We start from the raw sequence: 18,604 nt of genomic DNA on the forward strand, positions 1-18,604 counted from the left end.
GAGGCGGGGGGGGGAGACAGAGACACAGCTGACAGGCAGAGAGGGAGGGGGTGAGGAGGACAGGAGAGCTTCAGATGACTGAGGTATGCGGGCGGACCATGGTGATCAGGGCTCAGCAGTCATGAATATTGTGGTCAAGGCACAGAGGGGGAGAGGGGGACGCAGGATCAGCCAGGTTTTATTCCGCTTAGAGAGGGACAGGTTAGACAGCACAAGCACTGTGCTGTTTAATCTGCTATAGGGGAACAGGATCTCTTCCTTTTTTTTTTTTTTTCTTGTGGGACTTTAAGCGATCCCACAAAGCAACGCTGGTGCTTGTTTTGTTTTACTTTTCTGAAAGTGAGGCTCCCTGATGGTGTTGCTGTCAAACACTCAGCAGGGCCCATCCTGCTAGGCATTGCAGCATGTCACATGGGGATGAGGGCATGTTTGATCACAATGAGATGAGTGGGAATGTGCGAGAAGAAGCTGTCAACCGTGGCAGTTTGAAGCATGCGCAGATGGGTGGCAACACTGCACCCAGCAATGGGACAGAAGGGTATTATAGGTTGCTGCCTTGCAAACATTCTTTGGCAACATCCCTTTACATGAGGGTACTGCTCTGGTCCAAAATGCCTTAGTTCCCACTGGATGGTTTACTCCTTTGGCGATGTAGGTCTTCTGAACTAACTTTATGGGCTATTTCTATGTGCTTTCTTGTGAAAGCAAGGTGCTGTTTCCCGGTGCCGAATGGAATGATACAGTTTGTCTTCAGAATGCTGTTCTGTCCATGTACTTGTAAAACCTTGCCTACATGCAGCTCATGCAGGATCTTGATTCGGTTTTTAGCTTTTAATGAACTACCACGGTGCTGTGAGGGCTGTGGTAGTTCATTGAGTCTTCCTGTCAGAATGTATCAGCTTCCTCGTACGAGGTACGAGTAAGCCAATACAATGACAGATCTGCAGGAGACCTGCATGGCATCAGCGCAAAGCTTTACAGGCCCCCAAAACAAAACAAAAATAAATTAACAACATTTCTCTTTCGTTCATTGACGGACACAGCTTCTGATCTTTTAACCATTGGGTTATACTACCCCCTACAGGAGTAGGACACTAGGCAGAAAAAAGTTTGGCTACACCTATGGGCAGTCCCAGGGGGTATACTCCCTCTCTGCTATAGGTACCATACTTAGTTTTTTTTTCCTGCCTAGTCAGGAGTAAGGGCCTAGTTCCTTGCTGGGATCTCTGGTCCTGGCAATTTTTTTTCTTTAGAATTTTTTTTCTCCTGGTTTTTTCCTGTGAGATCTACAATCCACTGCCGGACTGGGCGACGGGCTAGATAATCTAGATCCAATGGTCACTCTAGTCTGGCCAGTGAGTGTGTGCAGACCTTAGCTCAGCGCTAGGTTGGCCGCGACATAGCCCCACAGGACGGGAGCTGGCCTGCGAGTTAAACGCCTCGTGAGGTCGCATTCGACTGGGTCTCGCAGCGTTCCTCCTGGCTGACAGCCCCCCTATTTCGATAGCGAGGGGTTCTGTCTGGAGCTGCGCCCGCCTGGTTCCTGGTATGGTGGATAGCTGTCCCCTCTCTCCCCGTGGAGGGTTTTGGGGTGGATACGGGCCCTCCTTGGGAGGGTCGGACTCCTTCCCGTCAGGCACCCCTCTTTCATCTGTTTTGGTGGCTTTCACAATTGTGCGCAGGGTGTCTGAATTGGCGGCGTTATCCTGTCGTTCATCTTACTAGTGGTTCACAGTGATTAGGTGGTTCTTCGCCCCTGTCCATCGTTCCTTCCTCAGGTTGTCTCTGATTTTCATTTGAATGAAGACATTGTGTTGCCTTCCCTGTGTCCCAGGCAAACCCATCCGAAGGAAATTGCTTTGCGTGCCTTGGATGTACCTGGCAGGCAGCTATGGATTATTTTAGGAAGTCAGATTCACTATTTGTGCTCACGGATGGGCCTCGGAAAGGGTTGTCTGTTTCCTCTGCGACCATTTCCAGATGGATCAGACAGACAGTGGTTCAGGTCTATTCCATCAGGGGTCAAGGTGCATTCTACTTGGGCGCTCAGTGCCTCCTGGGCTTTCCGTCATCAGGCGTCAGTGACGCAGGTTTGCAAGGCGGCCTCCTGGTCGTCAGTGCACACTTTCATAATGTTCTATAAAGTGGATATGTTGGCATCTGGGGATGTTTCCTATGACCGCAAGGTTCTTGCAGGCTGCTGTTTAGAGGATCTGGTCCCCTTTGGGGGTGTATTGCGTTTTTTCTTTTTTTTTTTTTTTTTCAGGTTAGCTCAAGTTGTTTTGGTTGAGCTCCCGTTTACCTGGTTGGCTATAGTTAGCCTTGGGAATTTATTTTTTGCGGTTCCCTCCCTTCATGTTTTAGCACTGCTTTGGGACATCCCAATTGTATGAAGATCAGGAGCTGTATCCGTCAATGAACAAAAGAGAAAATGGGATTTTTGACTTACCGTAAAATCCATTTCTCTGATGTTCATTGACGGACACAGCACCCACCCCTCTGTGAAGTTGTAATTCTTCTGACCCTGCTTGTAACAAAACTGAGTGCCTATATCAGAGAGAGGGAATATAACCCCTGGGACTGCCCATAAGTGTAGCCAGACATTTTTTTTTTCTGCCTAGTGTCCTACTCCTGTAGGGGGCAATATAACCAAATGGTTAAGAAGATCAGGAGCTGTGTGTGTCAATGGACATCAGAGAAATAGGTTTTATGGCTTTCAGATCGCTCTACTGCAGGTCAGTCTTCACGGTCACGATTGCAGACTGACAGAGGTTAGATTTACCCTGGATGCCTGCATACTTAGATGTGCCTTTAATAATCAACCATGTGAGTTGCTAAATGTCGTACCTTCATTAAATGTAACCATATTGCTGCACTTAGAGGTGACTCTCTTCTCTGTAGCTCCTGCTGGATTTTGCTTCTAATCCCCTTGTGGAGTGCCATTTGTGGATAGATATTTTATGGTTACAATCACATTGCTATAATCTTTTTAATTGGACTATAAACTGAAGGACTTTTGAATAAATGGTTGTGGAATGAGTCATCGGAGTTTCCATTATTTCTTATGGGGAAATTTGCTTTGATTTGCTTTGGATTACAAGCATGTTTCCAGAACGAATTATGCTCGCAGTCCAAGGTTTTACTGTATATACGATCTGTGTTTTTTTTTCTTTTGCTCAAGCTTCTAATGTTTTTACTTTGTTGTAGGACTTATGGAATTCTCTCCAGTTGAGGTGAATGGTAGCTCCCCCAGTCCTCGAAGGTAAGGAAAACTTTGTAATACTGCCTGACCTTATCTGTCTAAGTGAGCCCCCATATGAAAATATGTCCAAGAGCTAACTGCCTTTCCACTTGGAATCACATTTGCATTTTTCAATTACATGCAATGAAGAAACTAATTGTTATGGGCAACATTTGAAGATTTATGCAAAAAAAAGTGAGCTTCTAGATGTTACATTCAGCAAGGAATATTTTAGGTTTCTGTGAATCTGCCCAATAGGGGTTTTTAGTACAGAATTCTCTATACTTGAGTTTCTCTGTATCACAGAACAAGCAAATATTTTTATCACAACTTTTCATGTATAATAATTACTTCATGATTGTAGCTGTCTGAAAAGAAAAAAGGGGCAAATGAAAAACAGACCGCTAAATCCAAACAAAAAATATCCATTCTGAATAGGTTTCTAGCTTATTTAGATCCTTTACCAGCTCATGTCTGTACTTTGCTATTGTTAAAGCGGAGTTCCGGCCACAAAAAAAAAATTTTCAATGAAAATACCCCCGGGACAGTCAGGGCTAGTACATTCCACAATGGATAGCCTGTGATCTGTCCTGGTTCGCACTTACCTTTTTAGAAGAAATACTTACCTTGAAAATTTCTTCTCCAGCGCTGCCATCTGGGCAGCTGAAGTCAGCACATCCTCTTCTGCGTCCTCTTCTCCCAGAATGCGCCTGCACCGGCCCCGCTCGTCACTTCCGGTGTGCGCGTCATCCCTCCACAGCTTCCTGTTTAGCAGGGAATGAGGCGCCGCACCGGAAGTGACGAGCGGGGCCGGTGTAGGCGCATTGATTCCTGGGGGCGATGACGTTCAGCTCCCAGAAATCAATGCAAAGAGGAAGTGACGACGCGGGCCGCAGCCGCAGAGGGAGGAAGTGGAAAAAATATTTTTCTGCAATAACAAGGTAAGTAAAAAAAATAAAAATCGTAATTATCCATTTCTTATTCAGGTGACTAGAAGCAAGCGGATGGCCCAAAATCGACTGTCGATTTTGTGGCCGGAACTCCGCTTTAATATGATTTTTCTGTTTCAAAGATTTTATTGGAGTTAACAAATGTAGTACAACGTTTAACATGCACTGGAGAATTACAGAGAAACAACTAATAACCCATAGGGTACAGAGAGCAAACAGTAAAGTAACAAACAGTCGTAACCTCAGGAAAACCTCAGTAAGTGACAACAAAGGCTATGAACCAATGGGGGATCTCGGGATGGAGAAGGGTAAAAGGAACCCATCCCCTAGGCACCCCGTAAAGGGAACAAGCTGTGCCCAGGAGGAGAGGCGCGGCCAACAAGCACTCACCAAGTTATGAGGCAACTGCAAGAGGGTAATCAGATCCCGGAGGAGGGAAGCGTGGGACAAATAGGGCTGTCCTGGGCAGGGACCAAGACAGCTGGAGCATGAGGTTACGAGTAGCAAACAGGGGGAAACATAGCTCTCCGTTACCACATGACCAGTGGTTGAACAATAGTAGTTGAACCAGACAAATACGTTGTCAAAAAAGAAAACGAAAAAGAGAAAAGAAAAAGAAGAGGGGTCAATAGATAGCAGTAATGGAAAAAAGAGAGGGGGGGAGGAGGGGAACAGAACAGGGAAGTAAAGAGGAGGGTGAGAGAGGGGTGGGTGGGAGAGAGAGAGAGGGAGGGGTGGGGGGGGGGGTAAGACAGGTCGCCGGGGGGGACACCAGAAATAAGCGGTGTGAGCTATGCAAAGCTTGAAAGCCGATTAAGGAAGCAGCAAGGCTTCGTCAAAGTTGGGGGGCAGATAATGGGTCACCCAGGGGTGCCAAAGTTTATCAAACTTCTCCACCTTGTCAGTTATGATCGCTTCTATTTTTGCATGGATCATCGCGTTGGTGACTCTATGTTTGAGTTCTGGCAAAGGCAAATGGGACGTCTTCCAAGCTTTCGCTATAGTTTGTTTGGCCGCTGTGGTGACCTGCAGGAATAACTTATGTCGAAATTTAGAAACATTGTCTGGTTTCAGGTTCAACAGGGCCAGCGAAGGATCCGGGGAGATGGGTACTTCCATGAGGGTGGAGAGGATTCGAAAGACCGCTTGCCAAAACTTTTGAACTGTAGGGCAAGTCCACCAGATGTGCATGTGCGTGCCTACAGCTGAGCAACCCCGGAAACATACGGAGGGGTACGTGGGTAAGAACTTAGCAATGCGCGCTGGCACAAGGTACCAGCGCATTAGAACCTTGTAATTCGTCTCGGATGCCACTACATTTTGCGAGGCAGCCTTCGTCGTCTGCCAAATTTGTGACCAGTCTGCGGGGTCAAGCGTAAGCCCCAAATCATGTTCCCATTTAGCAGTGTACGGGGGGGGGGGTTCGACTCGGGGGGTCTGAGAGCCTGGAATAGAGCATGGAAATCAGGCCACGGGTATGTGGGTCGTGAAGGCAAACGTGTTCGAAGGAGGTCAGGGTGGGCAAGGAAGTGTCGGTTTGAATGCACGGAGTTAGGAAGTGTTTAATCTGTAGATAGTGGAAGATTTCAGAGCTTGGGAGCCTATGTGCGTCTTTTAGTGTTTGGAAAGTCTTGAAGGCATTAAACAAGATTAAGGAGTGTGCCCTAACGAGGCCAGCAGAAGCCCATCTGTGGAACGAAGACGGAGAGTCCCAAGCTGGGGGAAAAGAAGGGTTATGTAAAAATGACAATAGAGGGTTGTGAGGTGACTGGAGTTTGTATTTGAATTTCAGTGTGTTCCAGAGACGAAGGGAATGGCACAAGATCGGGTTAGTTAGTGAACGACGGTCTGAGGGTGCCAGCCACAACAGATTAGCTACAGAAAGGGGATCACATTCCACTGCTTCAAGGGACACCCAAAGGGGGATTTCTTGGGTGGCGTGCCACTTGGGCAGCTGTGCCAACTGAGCCGCCTGGTAATATTTGGCAAATTGGGGAACACCCAAACCTCCCTGTAGCTTGTGAAGGTAGAGGACCCTACGGGGGATCCTGGGCCTGGATTTGCCCCAGATGAAAGAGAAGGTTCGGCACTGGAGTTGCCGAAGGTAATAAGAGGGGACAGGTACAGGCAAAACCCGGAACATGTACAGTATTTTAGGCAACAAGGCCATTTTAGCTACGGTGATCCGGCCTAACCAGGCTACAGGTAAAGGAGCCCAAGTTTTCATGAGTTTAGTGAGGTGACGCAACATGGGAGGGTAGTTGGCCGTGAAAAGTTCCGATGGATCCGCCGTGAGCTTAATTCCCAGGTAGGGAATGTGATGAGTAGCCCAGGTAAAGGGGAGTACAGACTGCAGTTGCTGAAGGAGTGGGGGGGGCAAGGAGATGTTAAGAGCCTTCGACTTTCGGGGGTTGCCGACTAGTCCAGAAAATGCAGCAAATCGTTGTAGGAGAACAAGGAGATTGGGGGTGGAGGTTAGCGGGGATGTGAGAAACAGGAGGATATCATCTGCAAATAAGCACAATTTGTGGTGATGTCCTCCTATTTCCAAGCCTTTAATATCAGGACTAGCACGAATTTTCTGGGCCAGAGGTTCGATAGCGAGGGCGAAGAGGAGAGGGGAAAGAGGACACCCTTGTCTGGTGCCGCAGCCTATAGGGAATGTGGGAGATCTAAATCCCGCATATCGAACAAAGGCTGATGGCGAAGAATAAAGTGAGGAGATCCAGGCTAAGAAGTGGGGCCCGAAACCCCACGTGCGGAGCACAGTGTGCAGGTACGACCAAGATAGGGTGTCGAAAGCTTTTCTAATGTCAAGGGAGACAAAGCACGTAGGGACTTTACGTTGGCGGGCCAGGTAAGCTAGGTGTATCGCTCTACGCACATTGTCACCAGCCTGACGGCAGGGGATAAAACCTGTTTGGTCCCTGTGCACTAAAGATCCCACTATCGGGTTTAGGCGGGCCGCTAGGATTTTGGCCATGATCTTAATGTCAATATTAAGGAGGGATATCGGGCGGTAATTAGCCCAGGAAGTGTCATCAGTCTGTGGTTTAGGGATCATCGAGATGGCAGCGGTGAGGGAATCAGGACCAAAGGAATGGCCCCTGAGTACGGAATTGTAAGCCTTGGTCAGCATAGGAGTCAGGAGGTCAGAGAAATGTTTGTAGTAAGAGGCTGTAAACCCATCTGGACCCGGTCGCTTATTGAGTTTAAGAGTTTTGATTGCATTACGAATTTCGAGGTCCGAGATGGGTGAGTCTAGAGCTTCACGTTGCGAAACTGATAAGGCGGGCAAGTCGAGGTCTGAGAGGAAGTCAGAAGTCTGCGCGTCGGGGGAGGGTTGAGGAGGAGAGTAGAGCTTGGACAGGTGGTGACGAAATGTCTCTAAGATCTTGACCGGATTGCTAGTGTGGGTTGTGGGGGAGGTTTTAAGGCGTATAGGTTTTCGGACGACATTGGCATTACGAAGGGACAGAGCTAAAAATGTATCAGGTTTATTGGCTTTAATGTAAAACCTGTGATGAGACCGTCGCAGTTGCTTTTCGGCCGAATCAGTGAGGAAGAGATCCAGCTCCAACGCGGCCTTGTCCAGGGCAAGTTTGCTGTCCGGGGTGGGTTGTGTTTGGTACTGGAGGTGGGCACTGGTGTAGGCTGAGTCTAGGGTGTGGTAGAGGTGTCGGCGTTCCTTTTTGCGACGAGAGGCCAGACTAATGAGGGCACCGCGGATGACTGACTTGTGCGCTTCCCAGAGCGTAAATGGCGTGACCTCAGTTGTGTCATTGTGGGCAATATAGTCTTTAAGCGCTCCGGCTATCTCCAGTCTGTGGGAAGGGTGGGTTAGGAGGGTGTCGTTCAACGACCGGGTGAAAGAACGCTGCTTGGGTATCAGGGAGTCGAAGGTGGAAACTACTGCGTCATGATCCGACCATGGGATTGGAAGGATCGAGGAAGCCAAGAGTGAGGGTGAAGTAGCTATGGAGGTGAGAATATGATCAATACGTGAGGATGTCTTGTGCGGGTTGGAATAAAAAGTATACTGCCGTTTCGACGGGTTATGTTCGCGCCACGTGTCGATTAGAGAGTGAGCGTGGAGTAGCTGCTGGAAGGTGAGTCTACTTGTGGACTGCAAAGGAGCGGCTGGGGATTTGTCCAGAAAAGGATATAAGACCTGATTGGAATCTCCACAGAGGATAACTGTGCCTTTTTTGTGTTCTTCAGTGATTCGGAGAAAGTGGGAGAGAAAGGCCTGGGGGTTTGCGTTAGGTGCATAGTAGGAAGCCAAGGTTACCTTCGTGTCTAATAAGGTGCCAATGAGTATAAGGTACCTACCTTCAGGGTCTGCAATGGATGAATGAAGTGTGAACGGTGCCGTTCTGTGGAAAGCTATCAAAACCCCCCTCTTCTTAACTGAGGCCGACGCTGTAAAAAATTGAGGGTAAGAGGAAGTTAAATATTTGGGGGTATGTGAGGCCGAAAAGTGCGTCTCCTGGAGGCAAGCTACATGCACATCAAGGGAGGCCAATGAGCGAAAGGCCTTGCGCCGCTTTTGTGGAGAATTGAGACCCTGCACATTGAGGGTCAACACATTTAAAGAGGCCATCGCGCAGGTGTGGGCTGGGAGCCTAGATTAAGGAACCAAGTTATAACAACCGGAGCCCCCCGGCGAGGAGGAGGGGAAAGGGGAGGGAGAGAAGGAGAGGCAGAGAGAAGGCTCAGACTAGGAAGATAAGAGGAGGAAAGGAGAGACACTGGGAGCAGCAGACATATCAGCTCAGGCAAAAGTACGAAAAACAAAAAACAAAAAACCAAGAACATCCTCCGTCAACGCAGTGGGAGAACACCTACGCTGAGGGAGGAGAGCCACCACCGTAAGTCTCCCGAGGGAGGGTTTCAGAGGTGGGTGGAGGCAGCAGTGTCAGCCGACGGGTGACAGACCCGCCCGTGGGCGAGATATGGTGATAAAGTCCATGTTGGTGACCAGGAGAGACAATAGGTTACAAAAGGAGGAGTAACCGTGTCAGGGTGTAGCATAACCAGTAGGTACAAGCACAATGTTAAAGAACATTAAAAAAAAAAAAAAAAAAAAAAAAATGGGGGGGAAGGGAGATAGGGTCCATCAATGTCCCCAGCGGGGGGGATTCTTTGGGTAGAAGAGGAAAAGAAGTTCCCGGCAGGATTAGAGTTACCGTGAGTACAGTCCAGACTGTGCAGTCGTTGCTAGGATGGTCAAGCGTGGAGATGAGATGGTGATCCGTGATGCATAGCTACCTGACGAGAGATCCAGGGTCCGCCGAAGGAAGCCCGTGGGGTTGGCCTAGTGAACAAACTCAGTCTAGGGGACAACAAAAAACAAAAAAAAAACAAAAAAAAGGGGTGGGGGAGAGAAAAAAAAACAAAAACAACAAAAAACTTCAAAGTTAGCATATGAAGAACATTGTGGCGGGAGTCGCTCAAAAGCAGGTGGTACGAAATAAGCAAGGACTTGTGTAGATGGGGCTCTCAGTCCATCGAGTCCATAAATGCAGGCAAGGGGGAGATGTGCCGGCTCCGCTTAGGGGTAGTGGGTGTAGTGGCTGCAGGTTTCAGGGGGGAGCGTGAGGCAGAGCGCCTGCGCTGTTGTTGAGCTGTGGGTGTCACAGGGGCTGTAGTCAGGTGCAAGTCCTGGAGGAGCTGCTGGAGGTCATCAGTGGTTTTGCAAGTGTGCTTGCGGCCCTGGTAGGTGAAGCGCAGAGAAAAGGGGAAGCCCCAGGAGTAAATGATATGGTGTTGTTGGAGAACTTGTAAAAGAGGTTTGAATGCCCTACGCTTGGTAATGGTAGCCTTGCAGAGATCAGTAAAGAGCTGGTACGTGTAGCCCTGGAAATGTAGGGTATCTTTTTGCCTTGCAGCTTGAAGGAGTTGTTCCTTAGTTTTGTAAAAATGGAGCTTGGCTATGATATCCCTGGGAGGTCCCTCAGATTTACGGGGAGCTAAAGCCCTGTGTATGCGGTCCATTTCCAGGCGCTCAATAGGGATGGATGGGGAGAGTTCCTGGAAGAGAGCTGTTACCGTGGATTGCAAGTCCACCACAGTTTCAGGGATCCCCCTTATCCTGATATTAGAGCGTCTAGCTCTGTTCTCCTGGTCCTCTAAGTGGTCCTGTAAGAGCTGGTTTTCCTCCCTGAGGGCCTCTAGCTCGACTGAATGGTGAGAGACACTGATTTCAAGCTCGTCAGCCCTGAGTTCTAGGTCAGCAGTACGTTGGCCCAGTTCTCTAATTTCCTTAGTAAGCTTGTCAGTAATTTGGTCTGAGGTGGTTTTTAGGGCCTTATGGAGGATACGCTCAAAATTCTGCAGCATCTCAGTAGGTGAGGAGCCGTAAGCTGCAGTAGCCCTCTGGGTGAGTGGATAGTCGGAGTCAGACTCACCTTCATCGGGGTGAGGTAAAATGTTCCTGGGGGTCCTGGGTGTGCTGGGGCCGGCGCGGGAGACAAGCGGCGGCGCCATCTTGGAAGATGCCCTGACCAGGACATCGCGGATATTGCGGCTCTTGATCTTCGCTTTGGCGCCTCCCGAGACCATGGCGGGGCGGAGGAGGGTTGCGGGAGTCAGCGGGGTATGATCGGTATGCTCGGAATGCGGCTGGTCACCGTGGAGAGTGGCGGGCTGTCACCAATCGGAGCGGAGCTCAGTCAGACATGTCTGACTCGGCGAGTTCCGCGCATGCGCCTCGGCACAGATTGTTCTATTGGGAAGGGGGTCAGATGGCCGTGCAGGGGTGCCACACCTTCATGTGCGCCGCTGAGTAAGGCAGTATGGGAGATGAAGAGAAAGGTGTAGTCTTACTGGTGTCCGGATGCCGCTATTCAGGCAAGACCGCGGCTTTTGGGCCTACCTAGGCCTCGATGTGTACGTTTCTCCCGGAGCTCTATTTCAGCAAATGACGGGTAGAAATGGTCCCCCACGGCTTCAGGAAGCCGATCCTGGTGTGGATTGTCCGTTAAATTGTAGGATGGAGGAGGATTGAGACGGATTTAGTTTCCGTTCGACGGAGCTTCTCACTCGTCCGTCCGCTGTCTTATTCTCAAAATAAGGCACTGGGAGGGTACTCCATGGTCCAAGAAGGCTGATTAGTGGACGGATGGTATGTTAGGAGTTGTAATTCGGGCGGATTGCTGTAGATTAATCTTGTAAATGGCAGAGCTCTTCACACAGCAATCCACCTCGGTCCGCCTGAGAAATCCTCTTTTCTTTCAGCTTCGCCCTGCAAAATATAGGCATCCACCGAAGCCCAAGCTTCTGCAGGGTAGCTGGGGAGAATGATGTGGTTCCGGATGGTACCCTGCACTCAGATTGTGCCGGATTGAGGTTAGGCCGCAATGGCGCCGGGCTCTGTAGTAGGCCGCGATCCCGCCGCTCCGGTCCGCGGAGCTCTGGGGATAAACTGCGGGTAGCGGCCGATACCTCGTCCTCCGCTGAGGTGGGGGAGATAGTTTTTGGGGTGATCAGCGGTGTTAATAGGCTAGATGGGGGATCTTTTAGTTCACTGAATGCGGAGCTCTGTATCCCTGCGTCCTGCTCCGTCCGCTTCCGGCCACGCCCCCGCTTTAATATGATTTTAAATATTTATACCACCTTTTTAAAATGCACATTTAAAGTATGTGTCCATACCTAAGATGGGACTATCTAAATGTCATTCTATTTTGAAGTCATAGTTGAAAGAATTCTGGTGTACCTGTCAGTGTTCCTGTTCTTCATGCATCATACAGAAAGTGGTAGACACAATGCATAAAAGGATTTTGCAGTAACCTGCTTTAGTGTTTATCTTTGCTTTTTGTATAGACCTTAAGAGTGTATTCCAGTCTAGATCTAACTCTTCCTCCCTTCCGTTTAACTCCTATTGTAACAATTCTGTAGAATAAAGATACTTATCCTTGCCTATTCTCGAAGCACTCTGGTCTGGTCACATGATCTCCTCAGCGGGTGGCTTCAGGGGAAGAGGACGCTGACAATTGATGGAATTCCTGGGCTATAAAGTCACTCATAGACTTACTACGGGGGGACATCCATTGTCTGCTGTCCTTCCTCTACTCTGATGCTGGCTGCTGCGAGCCGATCACATGACTGGACTGGAGCGTCCTGAGAAAAAGTAAGTATTAGCGTCTTCCTTCTACCGGTTAGTTAGTAGGGGGCTGGAACCTGTTTTTAAAGCTTTGTTATATCTAGCCTGGACTTGCACTTTAATGCCCCTTGTATTGGAGCTTGTGCATTCTTACGGTTCATAAGTACTGTATGCCTCTGTGTGTATGTTATATCAGCTAGCTGCTTTGCAATTGACTATTTAAATTGCTGTCCCTGAAAAATTATAAGTTATCTAGGTTTTCCACTGCTTGTTCAGTAAAGTGAATACTGAGAATATATGCATAATATTTTAATTCCTGCAAACTGCAAATTTTTACATCTAATAATGCCTTGTGCCAGAACTGATGGTAGAAGCACAAGTAAATTTAGGCATGTAGGTTTTAAATGGTCATGTTTACTAAGCGAAGGTTTTTTTTTTTAAATAAGTTACTTTAGTTGTAAAAATATTTATATATCTGTATAAATTGATCAAATCACTTTTTTTTTTTCAGTTGGCATTCAGCTGCCTCCCTGTCTGACACTTCTTTCCTAATCCATGGAGGCTATGATGGAAATCAGGCCTTAAGTGACACCCATATGTTTAATACAGGTACAAATGTGACTGGTTTTACTTTTAAGCCCTTTAGCCATTTTAAACTTTTAAAAGTTGCCTACCAGCGCATACTGTTATTGTAAGTTGGAAAAATCTCTTCTGTGTGCCTACACTTTGCTGGTGGCCTGACTTCAGGCATAAAGATCATCAACTGCTGTTTCCCTGTCTGATGAGAGTGTGTGCTTTTAAGCAACTGAAATATTTGCATTGGGCATGGGAAATGAAAGGTAACATAAGGATGGTTTCCCATCTAACCGTTATCATGTGGTGCTTCCTCATCATAAAAAAAAAAAAAAGTGACGTGTGGCGCCAACAAAATCCTTATTATACATAAAGTGCAGCTGTCCTTTTAAGTGGTAGACCCACTCTCAATACAGTGAAGATAACAAAAGTAAGGTGCTACTGTATTCCTTATAGTGAGCCATAGATTAGTTCATACAGAATAATGGTAAAAGGTGAAAATAAAAAAATATATAAAAAATGTTAGATAAGTCCTATCAATGTAAATCAAAACTTCTTGAAAAGATTCCAATCACCATGATGAAAGATGTGCACCACTCAAAATGTCCTCCTTGTAGTACTCCACCACTTCCTGATGACGCAGAGTTGCAAAATGCATTGAGGCTGTGCGTCTGCCATCGCTGACTTCACTTCCGGGTTATCCTCGGTCACTGTTTCCAGTCTTTGGAACGCATGCTGGCTCAGAGTATTCGGGTGGGAAACATACTGTTGCTGTTTATGTTGGTGCTGACATGAGCACCACAAAATACAAGTGTGCATTTGTGCTTTTATGTACTGTAAAAATTTAAATAAACTACTACACTACTCTTTTTCATAATACTATACGAGAACGAGGTATCTGGAGGGCGGGGCTGGTGAACCCTTAATGCTGCAATATCTTCTAGTTCCAGTTTGTGGTTGAAGAAAGAGGAGCTGATAATATCTGAAGACTGGTTTTATATTGATGGTTAATGAGTGTGCATTTTATATACACGTTTGGTGGAGCAAGAAGGAGGTATTGAGCGGTGCACATCTTTAATTTCGATGATTGGAGTCTTTTCAAGAAGTTTTGATTTACATTAATGGGACTACTCTAACATTTTTAATATTTTTTTGTTTTCATTGTTCGCCATTATGTGGTGCTTCCTGTCAGACAGGATTTTTGCAAGTTAAAAATGGCTGATATGGTCACTTCCAGTTTGAAAAAAAGATTTTTATTGAGATCAATACAAATGCAGCATAATATAGCCTAACCGAACAAGCCAATCGTTCATGACATATTCTCAAAGAACATAAAAAGGAGAAGAAAAATATTAAGTACACTGCCTTAATGAGGAGCAAAACATGGTAGACATATCTAGCATTTTTTGAAACATATGGAGGCACGTAGGTCAAAGTTATATACAGTTTTCAATGATGGGCTGCAGGAAAAGAGGCCACTAGATAGGGGTCGCCCTAATGCAGCAGGTCCGCCGGTAGCCCTTTTTTTAACCTGCAGTGTGGAACATTTTAGGAACTCTTAAACGATTAAATCAAATTCTCAATATACCAATATGGCAACCTTAAATGTGCGTATTGGGCTATGCCAGCCATTGGTCCTAAATTTTGTTGTATTTGGAGGAACAGCCTCTATGTAAACGTAATAACTTTTTATATAGCAGGGTGGAGTTCACCTCCACCAACCATGGTTCAAAAAATGGAGGAGTTGCCTGCATCCAGGTCTGCTCATAGGGGCTCTTCATCTACTTTTTTGCTTTTAGTTCATTTGCAACACATTGGAAAAAAATGTAAGGCAAATTAGATGATTGAAAATTAGATTAAAGAGACCTAGTCATTGGGAAAAACAAACTGCTGCAGGTTTAAAGTGCACCTTATCTGTAGTAACTTTCCACACCCTTCTGTCACAAATGAATTTTGGACCTCTTTGACAAGCAAAGCTCCAACATGTCCAAGTAGAGTTGGAGTTTTCCTTCTGCCTCCACAGTTTTTTTGGCCCATTATGAGCAGCCTCACTGGGCAAAAGTAATGTACAGAAGGCAGGAAGAGGCTTGCAAGCTCTGACACTATCGAAGTATGAGAGCTTTGCCTGCATGTTATATCTGTAGCAGTTTTTTTTCCCCCATGACAGTAACGTTGGGTAACTCCCTAAAATAAGGTTATAATTACTGACGTACTTCAGCCCATTGTTTTTAGTTCTCCGTGTTCTGTCCTTTCTGCAAACGACAAATTTAATTTTGGTGGGAGAACCCTTTGATAAAAGCTGAACAATCATCTGCTTACAACTACTGCATCACATTTCTAAAGTACATTGTACATGAAAATGATTTAACTGCTGCAACTCTGTCCTGTAATAACTAGCTACACATTACATTTTTTTTTTGATGGTAAGAAACAGGCAGCACGGTTTATATCTGCTGCTCACAACTCTTTGAGCTTCTGCATGAAACCTTAGGTCATGTGACACCTCACCAAAAAGTTTGTCGCCATTAACTGAAACCTTAGCGTTTTTGTACTACTGTGGGCAGTGAATGCATATCTTCACCCTATTTTCAAATTGGATTTTGTACAGTGGAAAAGTAAAATAAATAGATTTGGGAAATATGACCTAATGAAAGTTTTTTTTTTTTTTTTTTTTTTCCCTCTTACAGTGACAAAGACTTGGACTGCTTTGGTTAACAAATCATTACCTCGTTCACCCCGTGCGGGTTACTGTATGCTGACCCTCCCTGCTGTGCAAGAGGAAAGTAAGGATTGCAATCCTCAGGAATTACTGATCTTTGGTGGAGGGGACAACGAGGGGCAGTTCTACTGCGATACTGTCAGACTGCAGATAACAGATATTGTGGATCTGTAAAGTCCTGACTTCTCTTCTGTTTATAAATCTTTTATTTTGTATATAAACATGTATTGTGATTGTATAGAATTTTAATAAAGGCTGACTTGCTTAAAGCGGTAGTAAATGGCCACTGAAATAAAAATTAAATGGGCCCCCCTGCAGGGTTAAGTCATAATTGTATTAGTATGCACTGCATACTAGCTTAATATGACAGACTTACCTGTAAAGGGGATCCCTTCCGCGCTGCCATCTTCACCCAGTCTTCCAGGTTCATGTGCTTTGGCTGCATGCGCAGGAGCACTTGGCTTCGACATTGAGCTCTAAAGGGAGGGCAATGGTATGCTGTCCCTTCAGAGCGCATGCGCCGGTGACGTCAATTTCTCCTAAATTGTAAGTTTAGGTGATATTCACTGTATCTACAGGGAAGCCTTATTATTGACTTATCTGTAGGTGCAAGTTCAAAAGTGGAGTTTACTTCCACTTTAAAAAGAATTTACTGTAGGTAGTCATATTTAATAGAAAATGTATGTATACAGCAAAAAGTTCAAATGGAGATAAAAAGCGACTTTTAAATGTGTTAACAGAGCTTGTTTCATTGGGTTGTAAATTTGAAATATACATGCCTGTTCCACTGTAAAGGAAGTTTTATACAATTATAAGTAGTAAGAAAGCAGTTTTACATATTCCTTTAAAATTTGTTCTTTGTGTCTCAAAAGTGCGTATTTGTTATTTCTGTCATACGAATGCTATTAAATCCTGGTATTGGTTAATAGGCTAGCAATGCTGTTTTTCTTTGTCTCTTTTTTTTCTGGATCATGCTATTTTGGTGCAGGTATGTCTGTACTAAAAATGTTGTGCGTTGTACTTAAAGCGGAGTTCCAGCCATTTACTCACCTGTCCAACGGTCCAGCGATGCGGCCGCCGGAAGCCTCGATCCTCTCCCTCGGCGCCGGCATCACTGCTGTGGGCACCCGGCTGTTACAGTTTGCGGCTTCACAGCCGGGTACCCACTGCGCATGCGCGAGTCGCGCTGCGCACCGTGATTGGCCGGCAATCTTCTGGGACCTCTGACGTGTCCCAGAAGATTGCAGGGAGGGAGGGGGAGAGGAGAACTTCCACTCAGGGCGCCGCGGCGCTCCGAGCGGAAGTGGGAGCGGGTACCTGTCAAAACTAGGTACCCGCTCCCCCCCCCCCAAAAAATGACATGCCAAATGTGGCATGTCGGGGGGGTCAGGACTCCCTAAAGCGGAAGTTCCACTTTTGGGTGAAACTCCGCTTTAAAGTGGAAGTAAACCCATCGATTTAACAGTTTTAAAACAACGTTACATTCCCAACACGTGTTGGGAAAGTAACTGTCACATTAGTTGTGCTCTCAACCAAACTGTAAAACTGTCCAATGTCTGGTGTCATAACTGATCACATGTACAGCACCATGGCAGTTGAAGGTTAAACAGAGGCCAAGATGTGAGCTTCCTTGGCTGAAAATGATAGGAGGGTTTACTTCCACTTTTAACAAAAGAGCATACATTCCACATTATTAATTACGCTGCCAAAACTAGTGTGTGCTGTAAATTGACTTCAGCATTGCTCCTGTTTCTTCTTGCAATGATTTGGCAGAAAAACCGCTGACAGTTCCTAAACTCTGCTAAATGCCAGTGTCCAGTGTTAAGCATTTTTTTTTTTTTTTTCTGTTTTTAAGGCCACCGGCATCCTAAACAACCGGTGATTAGCTGGCTGTTAAAGCGGAGTTCTGGCCACAAAATCAACATAATCGATTTTGTGGCCATCCGCTTCCTATTTGTCACCTGAAAAAGAAATGGATAGTTACGATTTTTTTTTTTTTTTACTTACCTTGTTATTGTAGAAAAATATACTCGCCTTTCTTCCACTTCCTCCCTCTGCGGCCGCGGCCCGCACCGTCACTTCCGGTTTGCAATGATTCCTGGGAGCTGAACGTCATCGCTCCCAGGAATCAATGCGCTGGCACCGGCCCTGCTTGTCACTTCCGGTGCAGCACCGCATTCCCTGCTAAACAGCTTCTGGGCATGCCCAGAAGCTGTGGAGGAATGCGGCGCCGCACCGGAAGTGATGAATGGGGCCGATGCAGGCACATTCTGGGAGAAGAGGACGCAGAAGAGGATCGTGCTGGCCTCAGCTGCCCACATCCGAGATGGCAACGCTGGAGAAGAAATTTTAAATGTAAGTATTTCTTCTTGCAGGTAAGTGTGACCCGGGACAGTTCAGAGGCTATCCATTGTGAAATGTACTAGCCCTGACTGTCCTGGGGGTATTTTTATTGAAACCTTTTTTTCGTGGCCGGAACTCTGCTTTAAGGAGCAGGCCAGGGAGCCAACCACCCAGTCCTTAAAACAGATGAGTCAACAGCTGAATGAAACAGCAGAAAAAAACCAAAAACAAAAAAAAACATGGCGGCATGAGACTGGTATGAATGTTATAGAGAAACCCATGCCAAAATGAAAAAAAATAGCGCGGGGTCCCCCCAAATCCATACCAGACCCTTAAGGTCTGCACATTTTTAACTGTCAGTGGCAGTAAGTGTAAGGTTGCCCACTGCGCCCCCATCCCAGTCCTATTATAGGTCGCTGATCACCGCCATTTATTGGTTTAAAAAAAAAATAGTATATATACCATAGTTTGTAGGCACTATAACTTTTACGCAAACCAATCAATATACACTTATTAGGATTTTTTTTTTTTACCAAAGACATGTAGCAGAAGACATTTTGGCCTAAATATAATTTTTTTTTTTTTTTTTTTACTGGATATGTTTTATAGCAGAAAGTAAAAAAGATTGCTTTTTTTTTTTTTTTTTTTGTTTTCATAATAAACCCAGTGTTAAG

The 18,604-nt window shown here is 46.2% G+C and overlaps 1 protein-coding gene across 1 annotated transcript in view; it reads left to right on the plus strand.

Annotated features, from left to right (window-relative positions):
• Positions 1-15,950, plus strand: part of LOC309565342 (kelch domain-containing protein 1-like) — a 38,819-nt gene extending 22,869 nt beyond the window's left edge. The window contains exons 9-11 of the mRNA XM_082270257.1: positions 3,208-3,262; positions 12,807-12,904; positions 15,556-15,950. Coding sequence (XP_082126383.1) covers positions 3,208-3,262; positions 12,807-12,904; positions 15,556-15,761 — 359 coding nt within the window. The 3' untranslated portion in view covers positions 15,762-15,950. The remainder of the gene's footprint in view (positions 1-3,207; positions 3,263-12,806; positions 12,905-15,555) is intronic.
• Positions 15,951-18,604: the final 2,654 nt, after the last annotated feature.

The sequence above is a fragment of the Pelophylax lessonae genome, assembly GCF_965119305.1.
Source record: "Pelophylax lessonae genome assembly, chromosome: 10".
Lineage (NCBI taxonomy): Eukaryota > Metazoa > Chordata > Amphibia > Anura > Ranidae > Pelophylax > Pelophylax lessonae.